The sequence below is a fragment of the Salvelinus alpinus genome, chromosome 13 (genome assembly GCF_045679555.1).
Source record: "Salvelinus alpinus chromosome 13, SLU_Salpinus.1, whole genome shotgun sequence".
NCBI classification, from domain to species: domain Eukaryota; kingdom Metazoa; phylum Chordata; class Actinopteri; order Salmoniformes; family Salmonidae; genus Salvelinus; species Salvelinus alpinus.
In genome coordinates this window covers 2,675,814-2,696,135 of record NC_092098.1, presented here as the reverse complement: position 1 = coordinate 2,696,135, position 20,322 = coordinate 2,675,814, and the positions used below count along the sequence as shown (strand labels likewise).

Sequence of the window (20,322 nt, the reverse complement as noted above, 5' to 3'; positions counted from 1 at the left end):
TATTTCAAGGCCTACCTTCAAACTCAGTGCCTCTTTGCTTGACGTCATGGGAAAATCAAAAGAAATCAGCCAAGACATCAGAAAACAATTGTCGACGTCCACAAGTCTGGTTCATTCTTGGGAGCAATTTCCAAACGCCTGATGGTACCATGTTCATCTGTACAAACAATAGTACGCAAGTATAAACACCATGGGACTACGCAACCGTCATACCGCTCAGGAAGGAGACGCGTTCTGTCTCCTGGAGATGAACGTACTTTGGTGCAAAAAGTGCAAATCAATCCCAGAACAACAGCGAAGGACCTTGTGAAGATGCTGGAGGAAACTGGTACAAAAGTATCTATATCCACAGTAAAACGAGTCCTATATCGACAGAACTGAAAGGCCGCTCAGCAAGGAAGAAGCCACTGCACCAAAACCGCCATAAGAAAACCAGACTACGGTTTGCAACTGCACATGGGGACAAAGATCGTACTTTTTGGAGAAATGTCCTCTGGTCTGATTAAACAAAAATAGAACTGTTTGGCCATAATGACCATCGTTATGTTTGGAGGAAAAAGGGGGAGGCTTGCAAGCCGACGAACATCAACCCAACCGTGAAGCACGGGGGTGGCAGTATCATGTTGTGGGGGTGTTTTGCTGCAGGAGGGACTGGTGCACTTCACAAAATAGAAAGCATCATGAGGAAGAAAAATGTGGATATATTGAAGCAACATCTCAAGACATCAGTCAGGAAGTTAAAGCTTGGTTGCAAATGGGTCTTCCAAATGGACAATTACACCAAGCATACTTCCAAGGTTGTGACAAAATGGCTTAAGGACAACGAAGTCAAGGTATTGGAGAGGCCATCACAAAGCCCTGACCTCAAGCCTGTAGAAAATGTGTGGGCAGAATTGAAAAAGACATCAGTCAGGAAGTTAAAGCTTGGTTGCTAATGGGTCTTCCAAATGGACAATTACACCAAGCATACTTCCAAGGTTGTGACAAAATGGCTTAAGGACAACGAAGTCAAGGTATTGGAGTGGCCATCACAAAGCCCTGACCTCAAGCCTGTAGAAAATGTGTGGGCAGAATTGAAAAAAACCAAGCAAGGAGGTCTACAAGCCTGACTAAGTTATGCTAGTTCTTTCAGGAGGAATAGGCCAACGTTCAGCCAACTTATTGTGGGAAGGTTGTGGAAGGCTACCCGAAAAGTTTGACCCAAGTTAAACAATTTAAAGGCAATGCTACAAAATACTAATTGAGTGTATGTAAACTTCTGACCCACTGGGAATGTGATGAAAGATATAAAAGCTGAAATAAATCATTCTCTCTACTATTATTCTGACATTTCACGTTCTTAAAATAAAGTGGTGATCCTAACTCACCTAAGACTGGGAATTTTTACTCGGATTAAATGTCAGGAATTGTGAAAAACTGAGTTTAAATGTATTTGGCTAAGGTGTATGTAAACTTCCGACATCAACTGTAAACTCAGCAAAGAAATAAACATCCTCTCACTGTCAACTGCGTTTATTTTCAGCAAACTTAACGTGTAAATATTTGTATGAACATAAGATTCAACAACTGAGACATAAACTGAACATGTTCCACAGACATGTGACTAACAGAAATTGAATAATGTGTACCAGAACAAAGGGGGTGTCAAAATCAAAAGTAACAGTCAGTATCTGGTGTGGCCACCAGCTGCATTAAGTACTGCAGTGCATCTTCTCCTCATGGACTGCACCAGATTTGCCAGTCCTTGCTGTGAGATGTTACCCCACTCTTCCACCAAGGCACCTGCAAGTTCCCGGACATTTTGGGGGGATAGGCCCTAGCCCTCACCCTCCGATCCAACAGGTCCTAGATGTGCTCAATGGGATTGAGATCCGGGCTCTTTGCTGGCCATGGCAGAACACTGACATTCCTATCTTGCAGGAAATCACGCACGAACGAGCAGTATGGCTGGTGGCATTGTCATGCTGGAGGGTCATGTCAGGATGAGCCTGCAGGAAGGGTACCACATGAGGGAGGAGGGTGTCTTCCCTGTAATGCACAGTGTTGAGATTGCCTGCAATGACAACAAGCTCAGTCCGATGATGCTGTGACACACCGCCCCAGACCATGACGGACCCTCCACCTCCAAATCGATCCCATTCCAGAGTACAGGCCTCGGTGTAACGCTCATTCCTTTGACGATAAACGCGAATACGACCATCACCCCTGGTGAGACAAAACCGCAACTCGTTCAGTGAAGAGCACTTTTTGCCAGCCCTGTCTGGTTCAGCGACGGTGGGTTTGTGCCCATAGGCGACGTTGTTGCCGGTGATGTCTGGTGAGGACCTGCCTTACCACAGGCCTACACGCCCTCAGTCCAGCCTCTCTCAGCCTATTGCGGACAGTCTGAGCACTGATGGAGGGATTTTGTGTTCCTGGTGTAACTCGGGCAGTTGTTGCCATCCTGTACCTGTCCCGCAAGTGTGATGTTCGGATGTACCAATCCTGTGCAGGTTTTTGTTACACGTGGTCTACCACTGCAAGGACGATCAGCTTTTCGGATGTACCAATCCTGTGCAGGTTTTTGTTACACGTGGTCTACCACTGCAAGGACGATCAGCTTTCCGTCCTATCTCCCTGTAGCGCTGTCTTGGGCGTCTCACAGTACAGACATTTCTTGCAATTTATTGACCTAGCCACATCTGCAGTCCTCATGCCTAATGTACGTTTATGCAGATGAGCAGGGACCCTGGGCATCTTTCTTTTGGTGTTTTTCAGAGTCAGTTGAAAGGCCTCTTTAGTGTCCTAAGTTTTCAGAACTGTGACCGTAGTTGCCTACCGTCTGTTAGTGTCTTAACAACCGTTCCACAGGTGCATGTTCATTAATTGTTTATGGTTCATTGAACAAACATGGGAAACAGTGTTTAAACCCTTTACAATGAAGATCTGTGAAGTTATTTGGATTTTTATGAATTATCTTTGAAAGACAGGGTCTTGAAAAAGGGACGTTTCTTTTTTTGCTGAGTTTATATAGCACTATTAGCCTAAACCTGTTCCACACCTGTCAGTCCAGACTGAGAGGAGCAGGTGAGCCTTGCCATTAGGCAGAATGGCAGATATCAGTCATTGTTTGTGTACCATGTTCATTTCTTATCTGTAATTGTTTTCCGTCAACAACCAGTAAATTTTAGTCTTTCTCTTCCACTCTCCCTCTACCTCTACCTTTTTTTTTTCTCCCCCGTGTTTTCTGGCTGCCTCTCTCTCGCTCTCTCTGTCTTTTGTGGAATACCAGTTATAGTTTCTGAGGGTTGAAGTCTGAACGACTGACCGAGGGACCTGAGAACCCCCCCTACACCATCTCACCCTGTCTCACCCGCCTCCCCCAGAGGGAGAGAGCAGCCACTACAGCCAACATGGTGCTGTCACAGAGACAAAGAGACGAACTGTAAGTACACACACACACACTAGTGATATGGGGGGGCGGGGATCGATAGTTACATATCGCAATATTATTTTGGACGATATTACATTGATACTTTGACTCAAAGTATCGATTTGTAATGCTAGGTAGCATTAGCTAGCGATAGCTGGCTGTACATTTGCCAAAACGGCGATATTTTTCATCTTATGGTTTGTTCTAAATCTTTTTAAACAGTGCGGCAACATGTTTTCCGCGCCTATTTCCTTGACTGCTCAAAACAAATTGTCATGCTCTTTTTTTTTTTTTCTCTCTGCAGCAGGAATATAGTGAGCAATATGTTTGGAACATCAGATTACAATAAAATCTCAGTATCAAACTGCAATACATATCGTATACACATCATTTTGTGAGGTACCTGGCAATTCCCACCTCTGAATTTTTTTGGGGTGTGTGTTCGGATGTTTTCACACTTGGTCCCTTTCAGACAATGTTTTTAACTTTGTGCGTTTTGCTTCATTTTTTAGTGCAGTTTGAACACTCCAAAGGATCCCAGACCCCTCAAAAGTGCCCCCGACGTGAACCAAACAGAGTTTTTTTGAGTTCTCTCTTTTGTGGCACCAATGTGAGGGTTTATGGCAGGGTAAACGGTGTTGCAGTACTCTAGTGGGTGGTGTGGGAATTATGACATGCGAGCTTGGGGAGCTTTGCATTAACATTGTCCTAAAAAAGGGAACCGGAGGTGGTCTCGGTTTGCTTCAGGGGCTCTTTTGAGGGGGTTTGAGTTCACAAAAATTAGCTGAAAGAGAACACGTGTGAAAACACCCTTAGATGGGCATTTGAACTTTTTTCTCTATTTAAATAATATCATTATTTTTTTTCGGATATCCGGATAGTTGAAATTCAAAAATATTTGCTTTAGTCTCTTGACCAATCAGAATGACGCTTAAAAAGGCCACAACAGCAAACAATGCACACTTATTTTTAGGGTAATATTCTGGTAGTTTTGGGGTAACAGTAGCCTACGCTAAAAACAGTGAAAAGTCTGCTGTTCGCCATCATAAAACTGATTTCAGATTATTATTATTTTTTGGGGTGTTTTTTTGCCTTGATCTGTGTCAGGTCTTGTGGACCCTCGGTTGGTACGCGCCTGTAGGCTAATTTAAAGTGGGGAAAATAGCATATGGTTGTCAGGGCTGACCGGAGGGCTAAATATGCTATGATATTAAAATGTATTTTCTTGTAAAACCAGGGGAGAATGACAGCCCCCTCTCCTTGAAGCCATGAAGGTTAATGTCAACTGCAGGCTGCAGGGAACTGCAGGCTGTTTTCAGGAATCTGTATCCCAGAGCTCTACGCTGACCCTTTTTTGCAAGGTGTGCGAAGTTAAAAAATGTAGGCGCACGCAAAGAAATTTAGGCACACAGTGAAAAACATTTGATCAGGATCGAGGGAAAGATGAACTGAGCAAAGTCCTTGATGAAAACCTTCTCATGACCTCAGACTGGGGGTCAAGGTTCACCTTCCAACAGAGAGGATGACCCTAAGCACACAGCCAAGACAACGCAGGAATGGCTTCGGGACAAGTCTCTGAATGTCCTTGAGTGGCCCAGCCAGAGCCCGGACTTGAACCCGATCGAACATCTCTGGAGAGACCTGAAAATAGCTGTGCAGCAACGCTCCCCATCCAACCTGACAGAGCCCGAGAGGATCTGCAGAGAAGAATGGGAGATACTCTCCAAATACAGGTGTACCAAGCTTGTAGCGTTATACCCAAGAAGACTCGAGGCTGTAACCGATGTCAAAGGTCCTTCAACAAAGTACTGAGTAAAGGGTCTGAATACTTATGTGAATGTGACACACACACCACATTCTCTCTGAAAAAATTGTGCGCACACACTCTCACACTCCCATTCTCTCCCTCTCTCTGACACGCACACATATTACAATTATCCAACAGCCATTTGAGGAGTGCTGAGGATGTCAGAGATTTTTTTGTTGCTGCTCATAGGAAATGTAGCCCTCATCAGAGAATGGAACCAGGCTGCCACTCAGACATACAACTCTGTGTGTGCGCATGCGGTTTTGGTCGCGTTGGTCGATCTGCTTCTCCTGAGTGTCGCCATGTTTCCATGACAACCATAAACACACCATCTGTGATTCAATTCTCGGTGTGGTTTTCCTAGAGGAAACATATCACTGGACATCACACTCCAGCACACACACCCACTTTCACTGCAGCACAGCTTCTGCCAGACAGACAGGGTGTGGTCTCTTTCTGTCTTAAGGTGGAACTGAGGTTTCTCTTAAGGTGGAACTGCTGATATCACTGTTGTCATTCAAGGATACATTTAGCATTAAGTCATCACAGAAAACACTGACTCAATAAAACATGCTCGGTTGAAACTGGAATGGTGGACTAACTCAATGTACGTTACAGAAAAGTTTTTGTAGGTTACATACCTTTTTATGAAGACTCTGAAAACCTTGCAATATTATGTGTGTGTTAGCACCTTACACTCTTGGAAATTGGCCTAATATGGAAGAACTTTAAAAAGCATATGCATGACCATGGCAGTAATTAAAAGAACGCTTTTACAAGGGTTTGAGTGAGAGGTCTAGCTGGTGTCTCCAAGTGGCCACACACCCCTCCAAACTGTGCACAGTTCCTAAGTCATTTCAATGCACTTTTGACTCAAGGAAAGAGGTGCTTTCTTTTAGCTCTCCTAGCTTTGCCGTTGAGGAACTGAAGCAAGCACACTTGCAGTTTTTTTGTTTGGAATACAGCCCTGCGTCCGCACCCCAACACAATTACTGTTGTTTACGCAATCCCCAAAAGTTCCTTTTATAAATCCCAATCTGGGTCAGGTGTGCGTAACTTGAATCTAACATGGGTTGTTAAAAAAATCGGATTTTAGTGTTCGGCTTTCAGAAGGCACTTTAGACAAACGGATTGTAATTTTGGTGCGCATAGAATGCAATCATGAGTGCTTTCAAGTGCTTGTTCCACAGCAGATGTTCTTCACAATATGACAAACGGGCTCATTCTGTTCAGGACAACCCAGGATGTCACGCATGTTATCCTTGTAACTGTGGATCAAACATGGCAGTCATAAATATTTGATAATGAAAATGTGTAGTGCACATTTGGACTCAAGGGTGTGTGGTTTGCTTCTGTGACATCAAAGCAGTGTTACAATACTCAATTTTTCCTTCACTCAGACAACAAATGTGCAAAAGTAGCCCAATTAGCGAGAGGGATGGAGGCATTTTGTCACGTGTGTTGCTCAACTTTATAATGGCTGTCAGTCAAAACGTATACTGTGCCGTGAAGCGGAGAACCTGAGCCCTGACGTTATGTATAGCATGTGTCGGTACAGCCACTGCATTCCAATTTAGGCGCGTATAAAGGACAATCTGCCATTTAACACGTGGATGATGGGCTGTGAGTGGGATGATGGGCTGTGAGTGGAAAGGACTACCAGATCTGTTTTCTCTTCCTCTCTCTCTCTCTCTCTCTCTCTCTGTGTGTGTTAGAAACCGAGCAATAGCAGACTACCTACGCTCCAATGGCTATGAGGAAGCCTACTCCACCTTCAAGAAAGAGGCTGAATTAGATATGGTAAGAGCACACACACACACTAACTAACCCCACACCTTCCCGATTTGCAACACTAACCTATTCTTTTATTTCCTCACAACAATTTTAAACCTCGGTCATTCTCTCATATTTCCATTTCTGTCTCCCCTCCCTCTCTTCCACAGAATGAGGAGTTAGATAAGAAGTATGCTGGTCTTTTGGAAAAGAAATGGACCTCTGTCATCAGATTACAGAAGAAGGTGATTGTTGACGTCACGTTTGTGGCGTTATGGTATTTGATGTGTATGTCAGTTGACTGTGACTGTTGTATGTGTGAACAGTGCATTCGGAAAGTATTCAGACTAGGGATACACTGATATTACATTTTTGGTCGATACCGATATTTGATATTTTCCTTGACAAAAAAACATACCGATAACTGATATTTAACAGTTTAGCTACTTTTTTTAAGCATTCTAGTTAAGTTAAATAGTTGAAACACACACACACCAAAAAGTTATTTTGTTGGCATTTACGTATGTCCCCATTACCAGTAAAACATAATCAAAACCTATTTCTTTAATTTACTTGCTGTGCTGTTTTGTTGTTCATTTGTTCAGTTGTTTATTCTCAACCAGGATTTCATCATACATGTCAAGCAGTGAAGATTCAGCTCTGTCTGTCAGTGGCCTCTTCCTCGGTGCGCACTGTCACTGTGTCCGTTTCCATCTTGTCCAGCTGTGTCTGTAACATTTCACGTAAAAACCCTTTTTCTTGTCTGCATTGAAGTAGCGGCCCTTGTACCTAGCATCGAGCATGGTGGCGACACAGTGAAGAGGCTCAGAGAGAATGACACCGAATCGCTTGTTCACAGCCACAAGTAGAGTACTTTTGCAAGTTATAACCCCACGGTCTGTGTCGGCAGTTTAGTTGAGCAGGCGTTTCAATGCCATGACAGAGGGTATCACATCTGCTGCAGACACAGTTGATGAGCTTATTTCTCGAGTCAGTTGTTCGAATGGCGCTAGGAGTGTGTTCATGTTTCCAAGTTTCAAACATTTTCTCAAATGCCATTGAAATGGCAGCAGTAGTATGAGAACCAGCACATTCTTGAGCATGCAATACTGTTTTCCATATTACGAAATCCTCGTCGACCCACTGTGCTGTCAGACTCCGCATGCCCATGGGGCTGACATCGCTGGTCCAAATGTCAGTCATGAAGCTAATAGCAGTGATGCCCACAGCAAGTAGCTCATGGATGTGCTTTTCAACAATAATGTGTGACTCCGGTAGGGTAACATATGAAAAATAGCGCCTACTTGGTATTGTGTACCGGGGCTCGAGGTGCTCGACCAGTCGGCGAAAGCCAACATCATCCACGACAGAGAACAGTTGATTGTCAAGGGCAATGAATCCCATTATCTTGGCGTTAATGGATTTCGCCTTTGAGTTGTCTCGCTGAAATGTTCTTACTCTTTCAAATGACTGCTCGACTTTAACTTGTTTAGTTGTTGGAATTGTGCGCTTAGTTTTTTTGTACTTTTTTTGTACTTTTTTTTCTAAGTAGTCGCTGAACGTCTGGGGGTGATGCACCTTCTCATTGAAAGATTTCACTTTCTCCCCTCTGGAAATAATAGCAGCACAAATGTTGCAAATGGCCTTTATCTTCCTTTGAAACTTCAAAATAGATCCACACTGCAGACATTGTGGGCTAGGTTTGGAATGCCGTCTTGCACGTGTAGCGCTGTATTTTTTGTGGCGTCATTACGTCACCTACCTACACTACCGTTCAAAAAATTTGGGGTCACTTGTGTCCATTTTTAAAATAACATCAATTAATCAGAAATACAGTGTAGACATTGTTAATGTTGTAAACGACTATTGTAGATAATGGAATATCTACATAGGCGTAAAGAGGCCCATTATCAGCAACCATCACTCCTGTGTTCCAATGGCACGTTGTGTTAGCTAATCCAAGTTTATAATTTTAAAAAGGCTAATTGATCATTAGAAAATCCTTTCGCAATTATGTTAGCACAGCTGAAAACTGTTGTGCTGATTTAAAGAAGCAATAAAACTGGCCTTCAGACTAGTTGAGTATCTGGAGCATCAGTATTTGTGGGTTCAATTACAGGTTCAAAATGTCCAGAAACAAAAAACTTTCTTCTGAAACTCGTCACTCTATTCTTGTTTTGAAAAATGAAGGCTATTCCATGCGAGAAATTGCCAAGAAACTGAAGATCTCATACAGCGCTGTGTACTACTCCCTTCACAGAACAGCGCAAACTGGCTCTGACCAGAATAGAAAGAGGAGTGGGAGGCCCCGGTGCACAACTGAGCAAGAGGACTAGTGCATTAGTGTCTAGTTTGAGAAACAGACGCCTCACAAGTACTCAACTGGCAGCTTCGTTAAATAGTACCCGCAAAACACCAGTCTCAACGTCAACAGTGAAGAGGCGACTCCGGGATGCTGGCCTTCTAGGCAGAGTTGCAAAGAAAAAGCCATATCCCAGACTGGCCAATAAAAAGAAAAGATTAAAATGGGCAAAAGAACACAGACACTGGACAGAGGAAGATTGGAAAAAAGTGTTATGGACAGACGAATCTAAGTTTGAGGTGTTCAGATCACAAAAAAATTCATTTGTGAGACGCAGAAAAAATGAAAAGATGCTGGAGGAGTGCTTGACGCCATCTGTCAAGCATGGTGGAGGCAATGTGATGGTCTGGGGGTGCTTTGGTGATGGTAAAGTGGGAGATTTGTACAGGGTATCAAATTAAATTGTATTGATCACATATCATCACCATATCACATACACATGGTTAGCAGATGTTAATGTGAGTGTAGCGAAATGCTTGTGCTCCTAGTTCCGACAGTACAGAATTATCTAACAAGTAATCTAACATATTCACAATGACTACTTATACACAAGGAAGGAAGGCTATCACTCCCTTTTGCAACATGCCATACCCTGTGGACGGCTCTTAATTGGAGCCAATTTCCTCCTACAACAGAACAATGGCCCAAAGCACAGCTCCAAACTATGCAAGAACTATTTAGGGAAGAGGTAGTCAACTGGTATTCTGTCAATAATGGAGTGGCCAGCACAGTCACCGGATCTCAACCCTATTGAGCTGTTGTGGGAGCAGCTTGACCGTATGGTACATAAGAAATGCCTATCAAGCCAATCCAACTTGTGGGAGGTGCTTCAGGAAGCATGGGGTGAAATCTCTTCAGATTACCTCAACAAATTAACAACTAGAATGCCAAAGGTCTGCAAGGCTGTATTTTGCTGCAAATGGAGGATTCATTGACGAAAGCAAAGTTTGAAGGACACAGTTAAATTTCAGTTAAAAATCATTATTTATAACCTTGTCAATGTCTTGACTATATTTCCTATTAATTTTGCAACCCATTTCATGTATGTTTTCATGGATAACAAGAACATTTCTAAGTGACCCCAAACTTTTGGACGGTAGTGTGTACGTTATATAAGTATGCACGTCAGCATTGACATCGGTTTTGCACATTGGCGTTAAACTACACATCGGGCCGATGCCGATGTTGGCATTTTTAGTTAATATCGGCCAGTCCTATATGCTTACCGATATATCGAGCATCCCTAATTCAGACCCCTACACGTTTTCCACATTTTATGTTACAGCCTTATTATAAAATTGATTTAAAAATCTACACACAATACCCCATACCCCACAATACCCCATAATGACAAAGAAAAACAGTTTTTTAGAAATATTGGCAAATTGTATTAAAAATGTACAACTTAAATCACATTCACATAAGTATTCAGACACAATGCATTCAGGCCAAAGAGTTCAATCTTGGTTTCATCAGACCAGAGAATCTTGTTTCTCATGGTCTGAGAGTCCTTTAGGTGCCTTTTGGCAAACTCCAAGCGGGCTGTCATCTGCCTTTTACTGAAGGGTGGCTTCCATCTGGCCACTTTATGGAGTGCTGCAGAGATGGTTGTCCTTCTGGAAGGTTCTCCACAGAGGAACTCTGTCAGAGTGACCATCGGTTCTTGGTCACCTCCCTGACCAAGGCCCTTCTCCCATGCAGCCAGCTCTAGAAAGAGTCTTGGTGGTTCCAAACTTCTTCCATTTAAGAATGATGGAGGCCACTGTGTTCTTGGGGACATTCAATGCTGCAATACATTTTTAGTACCCTTCCCCAGATACAGTGGGGAGAACAAGTATTTGATACACTGCCGATTTTGCAGGTTTTCCTACTTACAAAGCATGTAGAGGTCTGTAATTTTTATCATAGGTACACTTCAACTGTAAGAGACGGAATCTAAAACAAAAATCCAGAAAATCACATTGTATGATTTTTAAGTAATTAATTTGCATTTTATTGCATGACATAAGTATTTGATCACCTACCAACCAGTAAGAATTCCGGCTCTCACAGACCTGTTAGTTTTTCTTTAAGAAGCCCTCCTGTTCTTCACTCATTACCTGTATTAACTGCACCTGTTTGAACTCGTTACCTGTATAAAAGACACCTGTCCACACACTCAATCAAACAGACTCCAACCTCTCCACAATGGCCAAGACCAGAGAGCTGTGTAAGGACATCAGGGATACAATTGTAGACCTGCACAAGGCTGGGATGGGCTACAGGACAATAGGCAAGCAGCTTGGTGAGAAGGCAACAACTGTTGGCGCAATTATTAGAAAATGGAAGAAGTTGAAGATGACGGTCAACCACCCTCGGTCTGGGGCTCCATGCAAGATCTCACCTCGTGGGGCATCAATGATCATGAGAAAGGTGAGGGATCAGCCCATAACTACACGGCAGGACCTGGTCAATGACCTGAAGAGAGCTGGGACCACAGTCTCAAAGAAAACCATTAGTAACACACTACACCGTCATGGATTGAAATCCTGCAGCGCATGCAAGGTCCCCCTGCTCAAGCCAGCGCATTTCCAGGCCCGTCTGAAGTTTGCCAATGACCATCTGGATGATCCAGAGGAGGAATGGGAGAAGGTCATGTGGTCTGATGAGACAAAAATAGAGCTTTTTGGTCTAAACTCCACTCGCCGTGTTTGGAGGAAGAAGAAGGATGAGTACAACCCCAAGAACACCATCCCAACCGTGAAGCATGGAGGTGGAAACATCATTCTTTGGGGATGCTTTTCTGCAAAGGGGACAGGACGACTGCACCGTATTGAGGGGAGGATGGATGGGGCCATGTATCGCGAGATCTTGGCCAACAACCTCCTTCCCTCAGTAAGAGCATTGAAGATGGGTCGTGGCTGGTTCTTCCAGCATGACAACGACCCGAAACACACAGCCAGGGCAACTAAGGAGTGGCTCCGTAAGAAGCATCTCAAGGTCCTGGAGTGGCCTAGCCAGTCTCCAGACCTGAACCCAATAGAAAATCTTTGGAGGGAGCTGAAAGTCCGTATTGCCCAGCGACAGCCCCGAAACCTGAAGGATCTGGAGAAGGTCTGTATGGAGGAGTGGGCCAAAATCCCTGCTGCAGTGTGTGCAAACCTGGTCAAGAACTACAGGAAACGTATGATCTCTGTAATTGCACACAAAGGTTTCTGTACCAAATATTAAGTTCTGCTTTTCTGATGTATCAAATACTTATGTCATGCAATAAAATGCAAATTATTTACTTAAAAATCATACAATGTGATTTTCTGGATTTTTGTTTTAGATTCCGTCTCTCACAGTTGAAGTGTACCTATGATAAAAATTACAGACCTCTACATGCTTTGTAAGTAGGAAAACTTGCAAAATCGGCAGTGTATCAAATACTTGTTCTCCCCACTGTATGTGCCTCGACACAATCCTGCCTCGGAGCTCTATGAACAATTCTTTCTACCTCATGGCTTGGTTTTGCTCTGACATACACTGTCAACCTTTATATAGACAGGTGTGTGCCTTTCCAAATCATGTCCAATCAATTGAATTTACCACAGGTGGACTCCAATCAAGTTGTAGAAACAACTCAAGGATGGTCAATGGAAACAGGATGCACCTGAGCTCAATTTCGAGTCTCGTAGCGAAGGGTCTGAATACTTATGTAAATAAGGTATTTCTGTTTTAAATGTTTAATACATTTGAAAACATTTCTACAAACCTGTTTTTGCTTTGTCATTATGGGGTATTGTGTGTAGACACATTTTTTGTATACATTTTTTTTTAGAATACGGCTGTAACGTAACAAAATATGGAAAAGGTGAAAGGGTCTGAATACTTTGAATGCACTGTATATCTGGAGTATGCGTGAAACAACACTGTTGGAGAATAATAAACAACCAACTGAACTATCACCTCTTCCTCTCTTCTCTTGTTGTCTTCTTTTCTACCCCTTATCTTCTAACACTTCCTTCTTTTTATACCTCTCTCGTCGCTCTTTCCCAATCCCACCCCTTCTCTCCTCCAGGTGATGGAGCTGGAGTCGAAGCTAAATGAGGCCAAAGAGGAGATCACTCTAGGGGGTCCGGTGGCACAGAAGAGGGACCCTAAGGAGTGGATCCCCCGTCCTCCAGAGAGATACGCCCTGAGCGGCCACCGCTCCCCCGTCACACGGGTCATCTTCCATCCTGTCTTCTCCGTCATGGTCACCTCCTCCGAGGACGCCACCATCAAGGTGTGTGCTTCAATTATTTGCTAAGCTCTTGGTTTAAAAGTACAGCAAAAGTGTATGTGGACCAGGGAGCCATAGTTGGGATGCTGGCACAAGTATGAGGTGATAGACATATAATTATGTCAGGTTTTAAAGATTTTAAAAAATCCTTGCAAGGTGAAACTTTATGTATATTTTCATTTTCATGCTGTTGTATTATGTATCTGCCAGTTTAGACTGCATTATTTTCACTGTCAAATCTAAGATGGCTGCCATTGTCAGTTTGGTGGGCTATACCTTTTAAGACGGCATGTCTATTTTAGAAATGGAGGAGAATTTTCTAATGTTTGGTGTATACCTGGCTGAGGTTCTATTTGTTTGGAAAAACCTTTTATGAACCTATATTCGTCATTCCATGTAATAATTGTTTAACAATTCACAAATGATCACTACAAATAATTTATATGTTGGGCGTTTTGGAGGATGCCATGAACATTGAGCTGGCGCCGAATAAGATGGCGCCGAAGAACATGGCTGACGTTTTACATTCTCCCAACCAATTGTGCTATTTAGTTATTTTTTTTGCGTTTTGTGTAACTTATTTTTTTTACTTATTGTGTACATAACGTTGCTGCTACTGTCTCTTATGACTGAAAATAACTTCTGGACATCAGAACAGCGATTACTCACCGCGGACTGGAATAAACTTTTTCCTTTAACGAGTCCGACGAGAAGGATATCCTGCTTTCACTGGAACAGGCCCAGATTCCCGCCATTTGCGTGAAGAAAAGACGCAGGAAAAGGGGCCGCAGATCGGGCAGTCTTCTGAGAATCCGTAGGCGAGCGAGTAAACACCCACTGCCATTCGTTTTTCTTGCTAACGTGCAATCATTGGAAAATACAATTTATGACCTACGATTTAAGATTATCCTACCAACGGGACATTAAAACTGTAACATCTTATGTTTCACCGAGACGTGGCTGAACGACGATACGAACAATATAGAGCTAGCGGGATTTTCCATGCACTGGCAGAACAGAGACGCTACCACTGGTAAGACGAGGGGTGGGGGTGTGTGTCTATTTGTCAATAAAAGCTGGTGCGCAATGTCGAATATTAAAGAAGTCTTGAGGTATTGCTCACCTAAGGTAGAGTCCCTTATGATAAGCTGTAGACCACACTATCTACCAAGAGAGTTCTCATCTATATTATTTGTAGCCATCTATTTACCACCACAGAACGAAGCTGGCACTAAGACCGCTCTCAACCAACTCTATAAGGCCATAAGCAAAGAAGAAAATGCTCACCCAGAAGCGGCACTCCTAGTGGCCGGGGTCTTTAATGCAGTCAAACTTAAATCAGTTCTACCAAATTTTTACACGCAAATCACATGTGCAACCAGAGAAAAAAAGATCCTAGACCACCTTTACTCCACACACAGAGATGCATACAAAGCTCTCCCCCGCCCTCCATTTGGCAATCTGACCATAATTTTATCCTCCTGATTCCTGCTTACAAGCAAAAACTAAAGCAGGGAGTACCAGTGACTCGCTCAATACGGAAGTGATCAGATGATGCGGATGCTACACTACAGGACTGTTTTGCTAGCACAGACTGGAGTATGTTCCGGGATTCATGCAATGGCATTGAGGAGTACACCACCTCAGTCACAGGCTTCATCAATAAGTGCATCAACGACGTCATCCCCACAGTGACTGTACATACATATCCCAACCAGAAGCCATGGAATACAGGCAGCATCGAGCTAAAGGCTAAAGCTGCCGCTTTCAAGGTGCGGGAGACTAAACCGGACGTTTATAAGAAATCCCGCTATGCCCTCAGACGAAACATCAAACAAGCAAAGCGGCAATACAGGATTAAGATTGAATCCTACTACACCGGCTCTGATGCTCGTCGAAAACTATTACGGACTACAAAGGGAAACCCAGACACGAGCTGCCCAGTGACGCGAGCCTACCAGACGAGCTAAATGCCTTTTACGCTCGCTTCGAAGCAAGCAACACTGAAGCATGCACGAGAGCACCAGCTGTTCTGGAAGACTGTGTGATAATGCTCTCGGTAGCCGATGTGAACAAAATCTTTAAACAGGTCAACATTCACAAAAGCCGCTGGGCCAGACGGATTACCAGGACGTGTACTCAAAGCATGTGTGGACCAACTGTCAAGTGTCTTCACTGACATTTTCACCTTCTCCTTGACCGAGTCTGTAATACCTACATGTTTCAAGCAGACCACCATAGTCCCTGTGCCCAAGGAAGCAAAGGTAACCTGCCTAAATTATTTCTGCCCCGTGCTTTGAAAGACTGGTCATGGCTCACATCAACAGCATCCTCCCAGACACCTTAGACCCACTCCAATTCGCATACCGCCCCAACAGATCCACAGATGATGCAATCTCAATCGCATTCCACACTGCCCTTTCTCACCTGGACAAAAGGAATACCTATGTAAGAATGCTGTTCATTGACTAGAGCTCAGCGTTCAACACCATAGTGCCCACGAAGCTCATCACTAAGCTAAGGACTCTGGGACTAAACAGCTCCCTCTGCAACTGGATCCTGGACTTCCTGATAGGCCGCCCCCAGGTGGTAAGAGTAGGCAACAACACAACTGCCACGCTGATCCTTAACACTGGGGCCCCTCAGGGGTGTGTACTTAGTTCCCTCCTGTATTCCCTGTTCACCCACGACTGCGTGGCCAAGCACGACTCCAGCACCATTAAGTTTTCTGAAGACACAACAGTGGTAGGCCTGATCACCAACAACGATGAGACGGCCTATAGGGAGGTCAGAGAACTGGTATTGTGGTGCCAGGATCACAACCTCTCCCTCAATGTGAGCAAGACAAAGGAGCTGATCGTGGACTACAGGAAAAGGCATGACAAACAGGCTCCCATTCACATCAACGGGCTGTAGTGGAGCAGGTCGAGAGTTTTTCAAGTTCCTTGGTGTCCACATCACCAACGAACTATCATGGTCCAAATATACAAGCTTCCTGCCATCCAGGACCTACAGTTGAAGTCGAAAGTTTACATACACCTTAGCCAAATACATTTAAACTCAGTTTTTCACAATTCCTGACATTTAAACCTAGTATTAATCCGGCTGCGTAGTCCCATGGTGTTTATACTTATGTACTATTGGTTGCCCAGATGAACGTGGTACCTTCATGCGTTGCTCCCAAAGATGAACCATACTTGTGGAGGTCTACATTTTTTTTTGCTGATTTTATTTTGATTTTCCCATGATGTCAAGCAAAGAGGCACTGCGTTTGAAGGTAGGCCTTGAAATACGTCCACAGGTACACCTCCAATTGACTCAAATGATGTCAATTAGCCTATCAGAAGCTTCTAAGGCCATGACATCATTTTCTGGAATTTTCCAAGCTGTTTAAAGGCACAGTCAACTTAGTCTATGTAAACATCTGACCCACTGGAATTGTGATACAGTGAATTATAAGTGAAATAATCTGTCTGTAAACAATTGTTACTTGTCATGCACACAGTTGATGTCCTAACCGACTTGCCAAAACTATAGTTCGTTGACAAGAAATTTGTGGAGTGTTTGAAAAACAAGTTTTAATGATTCCAACCTACGTGTATGTAAACTTCAGACTTCAACTGTATATAATAGGCGGTGTCAGAAGAAAGCCCATAAAATTGTCAGAGACTCCAGTCACCCAAGTCATAGACTGTTCTCTCTGCTACCACATGGCAAGTGGTACCGGAGCGCCAAGTCTAGGACCAGAAGGCTCCTTAACAGCTTCTACCCCCAAGCCATAAGACTGCTGAACAGTGAATAAAATCGCCACCGGTCAATTTACATTGACCCCTCCCTTTTGTACACCGCTGCTACTCGCTGTTTATTATCTATGCATTTACCACCACCTACATGTACAAATTACCTCAACTAACCTGTACCCCTGCACACTGACTCGGTACCGGTGCCTCCTGTATATAGCCTCATTATTTTTATTCTTATTGTGTTACTTTTTATTATTACTTTTTATTTTAGTCTACTTGGGAAATATTTTCTTAACTCTTCGTGAACGGCACTGTTGGTTAAGGGCTTGTAAGTATGCATTTCACTGTAACGTCTACACTTGTTGTATTCGGCGCATGTGACAAATAAAGTTTGATTTGATAAGGAAATCTCCACCAGGCGAGATTTTCCTCTTCCTCAACCATCCGGTGAGATTGATCCTAGTTTGTGCTTGTATTGGATTACTTATATTTTTGTATTTTGAATTTTGCTCATTTTTTGTTGGGTTTGGGACTTGGACATTCAGAACTTTATTTGGGGGTCTAATTGAATTGAGATTGTGAGTTTATACACTTTATATGACAATATGCTTCTTTTGCTCACTTTATTCATTTTGTCTGTCTTCGGTCACTCCTAGAAACAAAGTATTTCTTTGAACCTTTTATATGGTAGTATTGTTTGCAATCCAAGCTGGTTGTTTCAATAGGTCTATGTATCTTATGTAGGCCTACGGTTCCCTGGTCCACAATTTTTTTTTTTTAACACATACTGTATGTCAGTGACTGTGTCCCATTAGATATTATCTCTTAGCAGCCCCACCCTGTCCATTAGCTTTCGTCCTCTTAATCTTCTCTATATCCTCTCTCTCTCTCTCCTACTCTTGCTCTGTTGCTCTCATTTTCCTTATTCCTCATTCGGAAACTATTCAGACCACTTGACTTTTTCCACATTTTGTTACATTACAGCCTTATTCTGAAAAATTATTCAATCAAAAAATGTCCTTATCAATCTACACACAATACCCCATAATGAGAAAATGAAACGGGTTTCTAGAAATGTTTCAAATTGATAAAATACCTTATTTGCATAAGTATTCAGATACTTTGCTTTAAGACTCAAAATTCAGCTCCGATGCATCCTGTTTCCATTGATCATCCTTGAGATGTTTCTACAACTTGATTGGAGTCCATTTGTGGTAAATTCAATTGATTGGACATGATTTGGAAAGGCACACACCTGTCTATATAAGGTCCCACAGTTGACAGTGCATGTCAGAGCAAAAACAAAGCCATGAGGTCGAAGGAATTGTCCGTAGAGCTCTGAGACAGGATTGTGTCGAGGCACAGATCTAGCGAAGGGTACCAAAACAATTCTGCAGCATTGAAGGTCCCCAAGAACACAGTGGCCTCCATCATTCTTAAATGGAAGAAGTGTGGAACCACCAAGATTCTTCCTAGAGCTGGCCATCTGACCGAACTGAGCAATAGGGGGAGAATGGACTTGGTCTGGGAGGTGACCAAGAACCTGATGGTCACTCTGACAGAGCTCCAGAGTTCCTCTGTTGAGATGGGAGAACCTTTCAGAAGTACAACCATCTCTGCAACACTCCACCAATCAGGCCTTTTATGGTAGATTGGCCAGGCACCTATAAGCACTCAGACCATGAGAAACAAGATCCTCTGGTCTGATGAAATCAGATTGAACTCTTTGGCCTGAATGCCAAGCGTCACGTCTGGAGGAAGCCTGGCACCATCCCTACGGTGAATCATGGTGGTGGCAGCATCATGCTTTGGGGATGTTTTTCAGTGGCAGGGACTGGGAGACTAGTCAGGATCAAGGGAAAAATGACAACCTGCTCCAGAGTGCTCACGACCTCAGACTCAGACTGGGGCGACGTTTCACATCCCAACAGGACAACGATCCTAAGCACACAGCCAAGAGAATGCAGGAGTGGCTTTTCTGACAAGTCTCTGAATGTCCGAGTGGCCCAGCCAGAGCTTGGACTTGAACCCGATTGAACATCTCTGGAGAGACCTGAAAATTTCTGTGCAGCGAAGCTCCCTAATCCAACCTGACAGAGCTTGAGAGGATCTGCAGAGAAGAATGAGAGAAACTCCCCAAATACAGTTGTGCCAAGCGTGTAGAGTCATACCCAAGACTGTAATCGCTGCCAAAGGTTCTTCAACAATGTACTGAGTAAAGGGTCTGAATACTTATAAATGTAATTTCAGTTTATTTTTATTACATTTGGTTAAAAAAATATATTTCTGTTTTTTACATTTAATACGTGTGTAAACCTGTTTTTGCTTTGTCATTATGGGATATTGTGTGTAGATTTATTGCGGGCGGGAAAATATATATATTTTTAATCACTTTGAGAATAAGGTTGTAACATAACAATGTGGAAGAAGTCAAGGGGTCTGAATACTTTGCGAATGCACTGTAGTTTACGATAGTTCTACCAGGAAGGCTGAATGCTTGATTGATTTCATCCAGTAATCACACAATTCACTTTTTCCTATTCTACCGGCGTCTTGTTTCTTCTCCTCTTTCCTATTAACAATGTGCGGAATATCATTCACCTATTTACCCTGTTTACAAAAATGCACATTCCTCATGCTTGCTGTTCAGCCTATGGGCTCACTCTTGCAATTATCACCTTCTCTCTCAACCAATGGGTGTAAATCCTGGGATGCATTTACAGTTGAAGTCAGAAGTTTACATACACCTTAGCCAAATACATTTAAACTCAGTTTTTCACAATTCCTGACATTTAATCAGAGTAAGAATTCCCTGTTTTAGGTCAGTTAGGATCACCACTGTATTTAAAGAATGTGAAATGTCAGAATAATAGCAGAGAGAATGATTTTTCAGCTTTTATTTCTTTAGTCACATTCCCAGTGGGTCAGAAGTTTGCATACACTCAATTATTATTTTGTTGCATTGCCTTTAAATTGTTT

At 43.1% G+C, this 20,322-nt stretch overlaps 1 protein-coding gene across 4 annotated transcripts in view; it reads left to right on the top strand.

Annotated features, from left to right (window-relative positions):
* LOC139536810 (lissencephaly-1 homolog B) overlaps positions 1-20,322 on the top strand; it is a 47,786-nt gene that overhangs the window by 12,357 nt on the left and 15,107 nt on the right. For all 4 annotated transcript variants that reach the window (XM_071337440.1, XM_071337441.1, XM_071337443.1 and 1 more), the window contains exons 2-5: positions 3,272-3,424; positions 6,935-7,019; positions 7,163-7,237; positions 13,397-13,603. In XM_071337440.1, the coding sequence (XP_071193541.1) occupies positions 3,393-3,424; positions 6,935-7,019; positions 7,163-7,237; positions 13,397-13,603 (399 nt within the window). In that variant the 5' untranslated portion in view covers positions 3,272-3,392. The remainder of the gene's footprint in view (positions 1-3,271; positions 3,425-6,934; positions 7,020-7,162; positions 7,238-13,396; positions 13,604-20,322) is intronic.